Here is a 14,626-nt window from a genome sequence, read left to right on the forward strand (position 1 = left end):
TCCCCAACTTGCTTCTTGGTCATGATGTTTTGTCCAGGAATAGAAACCCTGATTAAGACAAATATTCAATCAGCTAAGAACAAAATGGAGCTGTGGGCCATAAAAGGGTGGGACAGAAATGATATGATTATATTTTAATGCAAATTTGAACTAAGTAATAAAATAAAATAATAATTTCAAAATCTTAAAAATGAAACAAAATACATTCAGGACAAATTTAGAACTCCCCCTGTGAAGAAATAAACTGGGAACATAGCATATATACTTATTGTCTCCTTACATACATTCTAAGTCTTTCAGACTCAAACTGTGGTACTGGAATTATTTTTACTTCTAATCTTTATGTTTAAATGGGAATGTTAGATTCATAGATATTTTACTTCCCAGTACCCAACATTGTAAAAACCAGGTTCAAAAAGTCTAATATTCAAATCTCCTAATATTTTATGGGTTGGAGGTACAATGTTGTAAAACATTTTGTATTTTTAAAATTCTTTGACTGTGATTCCTAACTCATATTTTGGCATAATTTTTATAAAGCTGCAAAAACTAAGAAAAGTATTTGAAAGATTTAAATATGTTTTTATAAACTCATGAAACTGAAAGGTGATACTTGTATGTGAATGTAGGTATTAAAGAGATCCTGTTGCTGTCTCTATTTTGTGATAATTAATGGATGTTCAAAGTCTTGCACCTTTTTTTCAATTCTTTAGAGTCAAATTTTACTTTCTTTTCTTTTCTTCCTTTTGTTTTTACAGAGGATGGTAACTGTTGTGTGTTTTTGTTTTTGTTTTTTTTTTTTGTTTTTGTGTTTGTTTTTGTTTTTGATGTCTCATAGATAATTATATCGACTTGAAGAGAAGAGAGAATGAGACACTGAATATCTACTTTGTTTCAGTTGTGAAAACTACAGATGATTTTGTCCTGAACTCCATACAGGTGCCAGATATATTGCTTCATATGAAGGAGATTTTCCATATATTTTATGAAGTGTATCTTTATCACCTATTATCATCTCCACACTTTCAGGTGACTTAGGTGACACAATGTGTGGACCTTCAGACTATGTCTAATGGTAAATTTTAATTGGGTCCATTCTTACCAGTTCTATGGAAACCATTACTTATCTAAATTCCATCTGGGCATTTTGTCCCAATTAAGGGCTGTGTTCTCAGAGTCTTTGTACTCAGGAGGATACCAACATTTTAGATAAAAGAGAACAAGACTGGTGATTTCTTAAAATGCAAGAATGGTACTTTGCTAAAATGAAGACTTGTACAATCAGTTATAGAAAGGAATATTTGACTGAACTATCTGTAAGATTTTGAATGTTTTAAAGTGAGCAACACTAGCTTCATTCTCATTTTTGAATGGAAAAACAATGCCTGGGTAAGTGTACTGAGACCATGGTTTTACCTTGACCTTCCCCTCTTATTTACTGGGGAATTCTCCAGCAACCCCTAGCTTCAATTTGAAAGGTTAAAGAAGAAAAAGAAATTCTATCTAAAAGTATGGAGTATTTAGGAAAAAATACATGTCATTTTTTAGACTGACATACAACTATTAATTTCCTTAAGAGAATGTGTGAAGATAAAGTCCATTACTTCAAGAGAAAAGCAATCACAGAAGAATCTTGCAATTTTATTGAGATTTTACCTTAAGTGTGACAGCAATATGGAGCATGGTATATTACAGGGACATACAATATTATTAAAGCTGATCATAGCATTTCTGTGCCACTTGACTAACACTTCACAATAATAAATTCCTCTTCTTCATTCCATAGTTACAAAAGGTGTACAGATTTTGTAAGCAAATTCCAGTGTACCTATATTTTAAATTTATATCATATTATATAATATTATTTATATATCTGTATTATATACATGTATTTCACACATAAGTAGATATATATTGCCTTTTGTAAAAATTATTTACATCTGCTTTCATGACAATTTGAAAGATTTATGTATTTTTTTAGTTTTTGAAATTATAATAAAAGTATGTTTTTTCTGAATTCCCTATCCTAACTCCAAAACATCCCATATGCCCTCCTTGCTGTCTTACAATTTCATGATCTCTTTTTTCATTTATAGATGTTACACACACAGATACACACACACACACACACACACACACACACACACACACANACACACACACACACACACACACACATACACACAGGTTCCTAATACATATGTAGTATGGATGTTTTGCTGGCATGGATGTGTGCATATCATTTTCATGCAGTGACCTTAGTGCCCATTAAAAAAATGTTGTATCCTCTAGAATTGGAGTTATGAATGGTGGTAGCCACAATCTGCATGCTGGAATCTGAACCCAGTTCCTCTGCATGACCAGTAAATATCTCTAACAACTTAGCTAGGATTCTACTTTCTCTCCCAACCGCTGTAAAGTTTTTATGGTGGTGGGCTCAATCAAGAAGACTTCCCTTGGTGTATTTTGATACTTTATTTTAGTATAAATATACATGTAGCATATGGAAATCATATAGTTTCTTTTTTTAAGAGATAAACAATTCTTACTTTATCAAGTATATGAAACCACTCATAAATACTGATAAAAAGAATGTTTATTCTTATTAAACTCACCTTTCAAAGTTCCATTTCAGCTATACATGAATTTCAACAGAATACCAAGAATTTTTTTAACAATTTAAAGTAAAAGTAATAAAATTTAAAGGAAATTGATAAAAACCAGTTATTAATTTTAACTTTTTTATAAACATGAAATTACCACCTTTAAGACTGACTTAAAAACATGAAATTATCACCTTTAAGACTGACTTAAACCTATCATCAGATTTAATAATAAGTTTAAAAATTATATTTATGTTTGGAATGATATGTTTTAAATGTGTCTAATTTTGATTATAAAAAATGCTAGTATATTTTATTACTCTCAGAGTACTCATTCTTTTCTCTAGGCTTATAAAGAACTTGTTGTTTCTTTAAAGTAGATATTTACCTTTTGCATTCAGTGTTTTCTCCAACATTTGCTAATATACATGATGTTGCAACTATACATATACATTGATATATAAGTTTATATTTTTTTTTCAAGTTTTTAATAGTTTGAATAAAAATGTTAAATGCATCTGTATTGTAGCAGTCCTAAAAGTATGCAAATATCAATATCCATACTTAAAGGAAACATTCAGACAATCAGAATATAATAAATTTACTTTGATATTTCTACAGAAATTAACATAGTGCTAGCTTGATTTCTAAATATCGATATTTAAATTTGTCAATTAAACACTATAGTATTTGAATTTTATTAATGCTAATTGTTTTTTAAAGATATCTAGTAAATGTCTTAAATTTACTGTCTAATGCTAAATGGCTATTCCTGAAAACCTGTATATAAGAAATATACAGACTACACAAGGTTACTAAGAATATACATGTGTATACAAATAATTAATGCATGCAATAGCTAAATGAAAATAGTGGCTATGGATATAAAGAAGAGTAGGACAATATTTAAGGAAAGATTTGGGTTAAAAGGTAATTATAATGTAATCTAAAAACAAAAACTAACAAACAGCAACAACCTACACAGAAGCCCAATGGAATACGTCAGGTTCCTTAATTTTATTTTATTATTTATATGCATGCTTTGGAAATTTTTCCCTATAATATATTCAGTTGAGATGGTAAAAACTAGAGTGTCAGTTTTGCCTTGGATCAAACCTTAGGAGACAATTTTGCTTTCCCAGTATAAATAATTTCTTCAATAGAAGATTAAAAGCTTTATAAATGAATGGTATTGAATATTATAAAAAGCTTTTCCTCTTTGGTTGACACTAACATGTGATTTTTATCTTTATATCTATTAATATGTCAAGATTATTGATTTGTTATGTTGAAATTTCTCCAATGCAAAGATAAATTATATTTAATGAAGAAGTTTGACATATTTAATGCATTAAAATATGATCTGCAAATACTTGTATAATATCTTAAAATTTATAATTCTGGAAATTAATTCACATCTGGTTATTGAACTTGTTGGTATACATATAATATTCTTAGTTCTTTTTATTTCTGTATGTATATATATATATCTCACAATATAAAAATTAATTTAATATAAGCACAAATATAAAAGCACAACCTTATTTGTTATTATTAAATATCATTTACTGATTAACTTGCTGACTAAAATAATTGTCATACTTTACTTTTTTGACATGATGTATTTTTCTAAGTTGTTTTTTATTTCTTCTTTAATCTATTTTGTAAATGAAATTTATGGGCATTTTATAATTTTCTATTTTATCATGGATTTCTACTTAATTTGGGTATAGAAAAATGAATTTGATGTAATTCATTTGTCTTTTAAATTGGTAAGACTTGTTTTGCCTCTACACATGATGTACCAGACTTATTTCACTCAGTGTAATATTTTCTAGGACCACCCATGCTGCTGCAGATGGATAAAAGATGGAATGCAGGGGTCTTCATATCTGGGGATTACCAGAATAAACACCTGATGAATTTTTAACACCTGATGGATTTTTTATTAGATATTTCCTTCATTTACATTTCAAATGCTATCCCTAAAGCCCCCTATCCCTTGCCCCCTGCCCTGCTCCCCAAACCACCCACTCCTGCTTCCTGGACTTGCCATTCCCCTGTGCTGGGGCATATAATCTTTGCAGCTAGGGAATATTTCGTGTGCATTTATCTGGATACTTTTTCAGGAAATTTTTTCTTATATCTCTCTTAGATTATATTGGTATGTAGTGTTCATACTTATGACATTTAATTGAATTTCAGTAGTATTGAGGCTGAATATTAAAATATTTTAAATATTTTCATTGTGATAGTTATTTAAAAATGTGTCATTTTGCTTTTAAAATCAGATGCTCAGTAGTTGATAGCACAGATATCTATAATTTGATTAGTTACTTTTAATGCCTTTTTATTTGATAATAATCTTTGGCTCTAGTAACGGCTTTTTACCCTAACTTCCAAACTGTCTTAAAGCAATTTTGAAGGAGCTCCCAAGCACAATCATAAACTTTCTTAGGCTCTTGGTGGCTAATCACCACAGCTGAAGCTAAACAATTCCTTTTAGGTGTGGTACAAACTTCACAAAGACCTAATGTAAAACTACTTATAGTTTCATTTAACTTCCAACATAATTTTAATAGTGGAAGTATATAAATAGAGTTTTAAAAATCTTTTCACACATATTGAAATTTTACAATATTTATGCAGGTGACACCTTCTAAAAGTAGCTAGGTCTAGCTTTTCATGATCCTGTGGAGTTTAAGCACAAGACCACCCTATACTTTTTCCAAAAACTGGTGTTGAATAATCATTCTGACATGGCCACCCATAGACCTTTGTGAAAAGATGCTCTTTGGAGGTGTCCTTCACACATCCTTTTCTGTAGTAGCATACTGCAGCTATAATTAAAATGTAATGAATGCTACTTCCTGATCTGATCCCATTTATTCATTACAAACTGTCACTCTACAGCTGCTAAAGGTGAACACATCACAGACACAAGATTTGTAAACACTTGTAAGGCATTTGATAAAATGTGTATTCAGTATCTTTTGGACTACAACCAGAAATGGGTTAGGTGATGTAATATTTAATTTAGATTTACATTTTAATTATGCTGCTCACTCTATCATAACTCTCAACTAATTTATGGGCATTTTAGACTGTGATTTTGATGAAAATATGTCAAACATAATATAGTACAGATATGCCGATCTACTCAATAGATGTCATACTAATATATCTACTGGGAAGAGTATTATTCCTCTTGCATTTGACAAAATGTATTATTACTCTCTTTAAAATAAAATAAATTATTTGAATAAGAATTAAATTAGTTAATCTTCATGAGGTAATGTCATTATTTAATGTTTTCTTTAACATTTGTGAATTTCATTCTGTTAGAATTTTGAACTTTCCAAAATAAATTACTCAATACATGAAACTCTTTCAAAGAAAAAAGTAACTCTCACTTCTCATCACTTGCCATTGCACTGCTGCTAAGCTAATAGGAATTTATAATTAATTTCATACTCTTTGAACTCTTCACATTACCAACCCTATACTTAATAGTAAATTTTAGAACTCAACTGTTTATATACCACTCAAAATGCTGGGAAATTGATGGTATGTTGATCCCTACTAGGAAAATATGGTGTGGGATTCCATAGGATACTTTGACATCAGCTACAATAGGCTCAAACTGGTAAGAACATAAAAGCTATCATGCATTATATCATGTTTAGCTATATATACAAAACTGTCTTTGTTCCAGAATTCAGCTAGCAGAGCAATATTTCAGGTTTTACTATTCATATATCCAAATAATCATTTTTAAGAAATTGAAATCATCATCTATAATATGACTGAATTTCTAGAAAACCGAAGGATTCCCCAAAAAGAGAAAATTCTGTCTCGAGCATGTGAAGTTAACTCTGCCTAGGTTTCCAGGCAAATGGCCTATTCTTAAAGTCTCACACATGTCAAAAACTGAGTGAGATAATTTCCTCAGCTTTTACTTCTTCCTTGATCAACTTTATTTCTCTTTCTCAAACTATTTTTATGTCCATGTCTCTTATCTTCATGTATTTTCTCCATCCCATTGCATATTGATAGACATATATGTGTATATTTGAAATAATAATACAACATAACTGCATTTAATATCTAAATACATATATTTAATAAATACATGAACAGTTTTAAAAATATATTCCACATGTTAAATATCTCTGGGCATTCCTAATTGATGAACGTAGTTTATCTAGAAGAGAAACTTACCATATTATATAACTTTATATTAAACAACTTAGTACTTATTAAGATAATAGTATTCATGAGACAGCTATCATTATGGAAATTAATTCTGAGTGATTAGCATCATACCATACAATTTGACAGACAGCCAAACATATGTGTGTTAACAACAAAGCATAATAAAAAAGTATGCAAGTCAGAGAAAAAAATACTTAATTTTTCACACATAAGGGCCAATTTTAGAAAACAAAAATAAAGTTTCAAGAGAAATGATAGTGATCTATAAATTAAGTTATTCTCAGTTGCTGCTTTTTTTCTTCCAGATAGATCTGTACTTTGATACCATGACGAATTCTACCATGGTGACTGAGTTTCTCCTGGAGGTTTTTGCTGAATCTTGGGAATTCAGGCTCCTACTCAGTGTGCTGTTTCTGCTGGTATACCTGGGCAGCCTGTTAGGGAACCTTACCATCATCATTGCTACTACAGTTGACCAGACCCTGAACACACCCATGTACTTCTTCCTCAGGAATCTATCCATCTTAGACATGGGCTACATTTCTGTTACTGTGCCCAATTCTTGTATCAACTCTATTGCTGACCACAGAAATATTTCTATGGCTGGGTGTGCAACACAAATCTTTTTGGTCTTCTTTTGTTCATGTGTAGAAATTCAGTTTCTTACCACCATGGCCCAAGACCGCTATGTGGCCATCTGTAAACCTCTCATGTACCCTGTGATTATGACCCACCAATTCTGTGTTCAGATGACACTGGCTTCCCTACTTACCTCTCTTATCCTTGCAAGTGTGCACACTTCCAAAACTTTCCAGCTGTCCTTTTGTCACTCTAATATAGTCCCTCAGTTCTTCTGTGATATCCCCTCTTTGCTGAGGCTTTCTTGCACTGACACCTTTAACAACAAACTCTTACTTCTTCTGACTGCTATTGGGCTCAGTGGTAGCTGCTTCACCTTCATTGCAATATCATATGTTCGCATATTATCAACTGTCTTGAAGATTCCTGTCAAAGGAGAGAGAGGGAAAGCCTTTTCCACCTGTGTCCCTCACATTATTGTGGTGTCTGTGTTTCTTAGTTCTGGTGCCTATGTATATCTAAAACCTCCAGCAACCTCAGTAATAGTTGAGGATATGACTCTTTCTGTATTTTATACCATTGTTCCACCATTCTTAAACCCTATTATCTATAGTCTTAGAAACAAACAGATAAAGGAGGCTGTGAAGAAAGTAATATTCAGATTTCTTTCATAGTTGAATAAAATAAAGAAAAATATGAACATACAAATATACATACACCAAAACATTTCAGACTATTTATTGGAGAGGTGTTATTTGCATTATATACACTGCTTATAATTTCCCCTTCCTCTACTCATCCCAGTTCCTTGCTCCACACCTGTCCTCACATCCTTATCCTCCCATCCATGTCCTCCCATATAGACATAATAAAAACTTAAAGAAAGAAGACTAAAGTAAAGAAAAAGAAGACTTGACAATAAATTATTTTACAATAACCTCTAATGGTATCCCTTGAGTTTGTATTATCTTGACCGTCTACTGGCAGGCATGTAGACCAATATTCAGAAATAAGTTAATACATACCATATTTGTCTATCTGGGTCTGGGTTACTTCACTCAGGATCATTTTTTTTTCTAGATCCATCAGTATACCTGTGGCATTTCTTGAATTCATGATTTTAACATTTATAATTGTGTTCTCTTATACAATATATCCCAATTGCCACTTCATCTCCTTCCCCTTCTTCCAGTGTTTCTACCTCATCTCTTCTCCAAATCAATTGCTCCTCTCAATTTCCCATAAGAAAAGAACAAGTGTTCAAGTGAAATCACCTAAACTTAGCATAACAAGATACGAAGAGACTAGGCCTGTATCCTCACACTAAGGTTAGAAAATGCAATCCAGTCAGAGGGGAAGGGTTCTTCAAGCAGGAAAAAGACATAGAGACACCCCAACTCTGATTGCTAGACGTCACGTTTGTAACAAATGTTTAATATCCCATTGTTTAAGTGTACCACATTTTCTTCAGTAGAGAAATTCCTAAATTGTCTCAAATTTCTGCATATTATAAATAAAACAGCCATAAGCATGATTGAACATTTTTCTCTGCAGTAAGATAAAGTGACACGCAGGTATTTGTCTCATAAGAATATAGCTGGATCTTGAGATAAATTGATTTCCATTTTCCTGAGGAAATGCTAAACTTATTTCCATAGTGTCTACAAATTTTCATATCAAACAGCAACAGATTTGATTTGCATTTCCTTAATGATGAAGTATTCTGGACATTTATTTAAGTGTTTCTCAGCCATTTGAGCTTCTTCCTCTGAAGATTTTCTGTTTAGAAACATACTTCATTTTTAACCTGGGCTGTTGTTTCCTTGGTATCTAGTTTCTTGAGTTATTTGTATATTTTGAATTTTAGCCTTCTATTTGACGTGTTGAAAATATTTTCCCAGTCTTTAGGCTGCCACGTTGAATGTTTTCCTTTGGTATGTAGAAACGTCTAAGTTTCAAAAAGTTCCTCTTTATAAAACATTTATTCTTTGTGAATTTCACAGTATTTCCTCCAGTCCAAATGATCTCCCCTTCAACTCAAATCTGGTCTTTACTCTTGCAACATACCCCCCAAAATAACACACACACACACACACACACACACACACACACACACACACGCGCGCACACACACACACGCGCACACACACACACACACACGCACACGCACACAAATATACACACACAAATATACACACACACAAATACCCCCCCCCACACACAAATATACACACACCATATATAGTCATGGAAGTTGTAGTATGTCACAGTGTTTCCCACACTACATCCCTTTGTTCACACATGTTCACCTGTAAATATTCATTGCAGTGAGTCATTGGTTTAGTTCCAGGTTTATGGCTTTTGTGACACCATTAATATTGCATCTTCACTAAGACTGGTCCCCTTTTTACTGTTTTTAATCAGTAAATACTGAAGTTTTGGGTCAGCATGCTTGTAACTTTTCTAATCATTCCCAGATGATATAGATTTAGGGATGGTTGAACTCAGAGCCTTGGATATGGGCCTGGTCATTACCTGAGCTTGTCAGTGAGCTGCCTCTTCTTTTCTACACCATAAGAGGAAGCTCTCCAGCAGTGCTCCAGCTAGGTCACCCTAGGCTGTCATCAGGATGAGGCAGTCAGCTCTAGTGCTCTCATGCCCCCAGGGCCATTTTATCTATGCGCTGATCCATCAGCTTTGGATCAGCAGGATTTGCACTTTCCCAATCATTCCCACATTGTACAGATTTACTGATTGCTGAACTCAGCCTAGGATCTGAGCTGGTCAGTGAGCTGCCTCTTCCTTTTTGCACTTCTCTCCAGCACTGCTCCAGCTAGGTCACCATATGCTGCCATCGGAGTGAGGCAGGATCATCTATCCTGCTCTCATGCCAACAGGTCCATTTTATCTGCAAGCACACACACCTTCAAAGGAAGCTCCATTGTGCTGCCCAGTCAAGGCACTGGGTCTACTCTCCCTAGAGTTATAGTCTCTAAAGGGATAGACTCTCTCACCTGTTCTGATATCCTCAAAGCTGGTTCATCTGTGCCTTTGCCATCAAATCTAGCTCCACTGTGATGCCGAAGTGAAGTGCTACAGCCAGTGAGGGGGCAGGGCTACCTTTCAGGCTCCCATGCCCTCAGAGGCTACTACAGGTGGCAAATGGGGAACAGGGGACAGCATCATCTTCACACCCAGGCTACCTCACCACAGAAGAGTTGGCGGACCAGCTCTTCAAGATATCACCCTCATGAGTGGCTCACCACAGACTAGCCACCAGGGATAGCTCTTCTGCACAGCCCATGGACATGTATGTGGATCAATTTAGATTCTTCTTCTAATTACAGCCATCTAGTTTTTCCATCAACATTTGTTGAAGATGCCTTCTTTTTTCCAGTGTACATTTCTGGCTTCTTCATCAAAAATCAATTGTCATAGGTGTTCCATAGGTGTATGGATTTCAATGAACAATACATTGAATTCCAATGAACAACACATCTCCTTAATGATAGTATCATTTTCTGTAGCACCTTTTGAAGTAATCAATGGTGGTACCTCTCACATGTTTTATTATTTAGGGTTATTTTAGCTATCCTGACATTGCTTTGTTTGGGATATAGCTGTGTGGATGAGTGTGTTTGTGTTTCCATATCAAGTTGAAAATTTTTCTTTCGATATCTGTGAAGCATTGTGTTGGAATTTTTATGGGAATTGCACTATAGATAGCTTTTGGTAGGGTAGCCAATTTCACTATATTAATTCTACTAGTCTATAACCATGAGAGATCTTTCCATCTTATGATACATTCTTCACTCTTTCATCAACATCTTAAAGCTTTTGTCATACAAGTTGTCTTAGTATTCTCTTGGTATGAAGAGACTCCATGACTACTGAAACTCTTATAAAAATTTCATTTAAAACCACTAACCAAGGAGTACATAAGGAGTAACCCATGGCGCCAGCCATATATGTAGCAGAGGATGGCCTTGTCAGGCAAAAGATAACATTTAATCTAAGATTGTTTACTTCTTCAAATATTTAGTATATTATCATCAGTGTGGAGAACACAGGAACATTCCAGCAGACATAGCTCTGGGAAAGTAGCAGAGAGCTCTACATTCACTTCTATTGACATAAGGAGAGATGCCAATAGAAGTGAATGTTGGGCCTGTCTTGGACTTTTGAATCATCATGGCATCCACAGTGACACACTTCCTCTAACCAGGACACACTTACTCAACCAAGGACTAATGCCAAATCCTTTTCAAGTAACATCATACCCTTATGACTAAGCATTCCAATATATTAGCCTATCTAGGCCATTCTTATTCAAATAACAGCACAAATCTTTCACTTGGTGGATTAGAGTTATTCCAAGATATTTTATATTATTTTTTTTCCTTTTTCTCCATTGGATATTTTATATATTTACATTTTGATGTTCTACCCTTTCCCAATGTCCACTCCAGAAATACCCTATCACATCCCTCTTCCTTCTGCTTCTATATGGATGTGCCCATACCCACCCATCGACTCTTATCTCCCAACCCTCACATTCCCCTACACTGGGACATCGAGCCATCACTGAACCAAGTGCTTCTTCTCTCATTGTTGCCCAACAAGGTCATCCTTTACTACATATATGGCTGGAGCCATGGGTTACACCATGTGTACTCCTTGGTTGGTGGTTTAGACCCTGGGAGCTCTGCTTGGTTGATACTGCTGTTCTTCCTATGGTGTTGTAAAGTCCTTCAGCTCCTTCAGTCCTTTCTCTAACTCCTCTATTGTGGACCCTGTGCTCAGTCCAATGGTTGCTGTGAGCACCTGGCTGTGGTTTTCAGGCTCTCGCAGAGCCTTTCAGTAGACATCTATATCAGGCTCCTGTCAGAATGCACTTCTTGGCATCCCCAATAGTGTCTGTGTTTGGTGACTGTATAGGGATGAATACCCAGGTGGGGCAGTGTTTGAATGACTTTTCTTTGAGTCTCTGTTCCACATTTTGTCTCCATATTTGTTCCTGTGATATTTTATTCCCCTAAGAAGGACTGAAGCATCCACACTTTGGTCTTACTTCTTGCACTTCACATTTTCTGTGAATTGTATCTTAGGTATTCCGAGATTTGGGGCTCATATCCACTTATCAGTGAAGGAATAACATGTGTGTTCTTTTGTGATTGGGTTACCTTACTCAGAATGATAGTTTCTAGTTTCCATCCATTTGCATGTGAATTTCAGGAAGCTGAGTAGTACTCCATTGTGGAAATTCACCACATTTTCTGTATCCTTTCCTTTGTTGAGGAACATTGGGGTTGTTTCCATCTTGTGGCTATTATAAATAAGGCTGCCATGAGCATAGTGAAGCAATGTGTTCTTGTTATATGTTGGAGCATATTCTGGTAAATGCCCAGGAGTGGTATAGCTGGTTCCTCAGATAGTACTATGTCCAATTTTCTGAGTAACCCACGATTGATTTCCAGAGTGGTTGTACAAGCTTGCAATCCAACCACCAGTGGAAGAGTGTTCCTCTTTCTCACTATCCTCACCAACATCTGCTCTCACCTGCGTTTTTGATCTTAGCTATTCCAACTGGTATGAGGTAGAATCTTAGGGTCGTTTTGATTTGCATTTCCCTGATGACAAAGGATGTTGAACATTTCTTTAGGTGCTTCTCAGCCATTCAAGTTTCCTAAATTGAAAATTCTTTATCTGTGTACTCCATTTTTAAATAGGCTTAATTGGTTCTCTGAACTTCTTGAGTTCTTTGTATATATTGGATATTAGCCCTCTATCAGATGGACGATTTATAAAGATCTTTTCCTAATTTGTTGGTTGCTGTTTTGTACTATTGATAGTGTCCTTTGCCTTATAGAAGCTTTGTAGTTTTATGAGGTATCCTTTGTCTATTGTTGATTTTAGAGCATAAGGCATTGGTGTTCTGTTCAGAAAATTTTCCCCTGTTCTCATGTGTTTGAGGCTTTTCATCACTTTCTCTTTTATTAGTTTCAGTGTATCTGGTTTTATGTGGAGGTCCTTGATCCACTTGGACTTGAGCTTTGTTCAATAAGATAAGAATGGCTCGATTTGGATTCTTCTACATGTTGACCACCAGTTGAAACAGTACCATGTGATCAAAATGCTGTCTTTTATCCACAAAATGGTTTTAGCACCTTTGTCAAAGATCAAGTGACCATAGGTGTGTATGTTCATTTCTGGGTCTTTAATTCTATTTCACTGATCTAACTGCTTGTTACTGTACCAATACCATAAGTTTTTATCTCTGTTGCTCTGTAGTACATCCTGAGGTCAGCGATGGTGATTGCCTCAGAAGTTCTTTTACTTTTGACAACAGTTCTTGCTATCCTGGGTATTTTTTAATTCCAAATAAATTTGAAAATTGCTCTTTCTAACTCTATGAAGAATTGAGTTGGAAATTTGAATGGGATTTCATTGAATCTGTAGATTGCCTTCAGCAAGATGATCTATTTTTTACTATATTAATCATGCCAATTCATGAGATTGGGAGAACTTTCTATCTTCTGTGGTCTTCTTCATTTCTTTCTTCAGAGAATCTAAGTTCTTCATACAGATCTTTTACTTGTTTGGTTAGAGTCACACCAAGATATTTTATATTGTTTGTGACTATTGTGAAGGGTGTTGCTTCCCTAATTTCTTTCTCAGCCCATTTATCCTTTGAGTATAGGAAAGCTACTGATTTGTTGAAGTTCACTTTATATCCAGCCACTTTGCTGAAGTTGTTTACAGCTTTAGGAGTTCTCTGGTGGAAATTTTGGAGACATTTAAGTATACTATCATATTATCTGCAAATAGTGACATTTTGTCTTCTTTCTTTCAAATTTGTATTTCTTTGACCTCTTTTTGTTGTGTAATTGCTATTGCTATAACTTCAAGTACTATATTGAATAGATAGGGAGAGAGTAGGCAGCCTAGTCTAATCCCAGATTTTAGTGGGGTTGCTTCAAGTTTCTCTCCATTTAGTTTGATGTTGACTACAGGTTTGTTGTCTACTGCTTTTATTATGTTTAGGTATGGGCCTTGAATTCCTGATCTTTCCAAGACTTTTAATATGAAGGTATGTTTTGCATCAATATTCATAAGGGAAATTGGTTTGAAGCTCTCTTTCTTTGTTGTGTCTTTGTGTGATTATGGTGTCAGCATAACTGTGACATCATAGACTGAATTTGGTAGTGTTTCTTCTGTTTCTGTTTTGT

At 34.5% G+C, this 14,626-nt stretch overlaps 1 protein-coding gene across 1 annotated transcript; it reads left to right on the forward strand.

The window, feature by feature from the left end:
• The first annotated feature begins 1,260 nt into the window (after positions 1 to 1,260).
• Positions 1,261 to 8,071, forward strand: LOC110336879 (olfactory receptor 14C36-like). The gene is made up of 2 exons (XM_021219624.1): positions 1,261 to 1,389; positions 7,124 to 8,071. The coding sequence occupies exon 2, from the start codon at positions 7,145 to 7,147 to the stop codon at positions 8,069 to 8,071; it is 927 nt and encodes a 308-aa protein (XP_021075283.1). The 5' UTR covers positions 1,261 to 1,389; positions 7,124 to 7,144.
• Positions 8,072 to 14,626: the final 6,555 nt, after the last annotated feature.

The sequence above is a fragment of the Mus pahari genome, chromosome 1 (assembly GCF_900095145.1).
Source record: "Mus pahari chromosome 1, PAHARI_EIJ_v1.1, whole genome shotgun sequence".
NCBI classification, from domain to species: domain Eukaryota; kingdom Metazoa; phylum Chordata; class Mammalia; order Rodentia; family Muridae; genus Mus; species Mus pahari.

What these genes read in the sequence shown, in the direction of transcription:
- LOC110336879 (XM_021219624.1), top strand. Translation starts at nt 7,145, where the DNA reads ATGACGAATTCTACCATGGTGACTGAGTTTCTCCTGGAGGTTTTTGCT.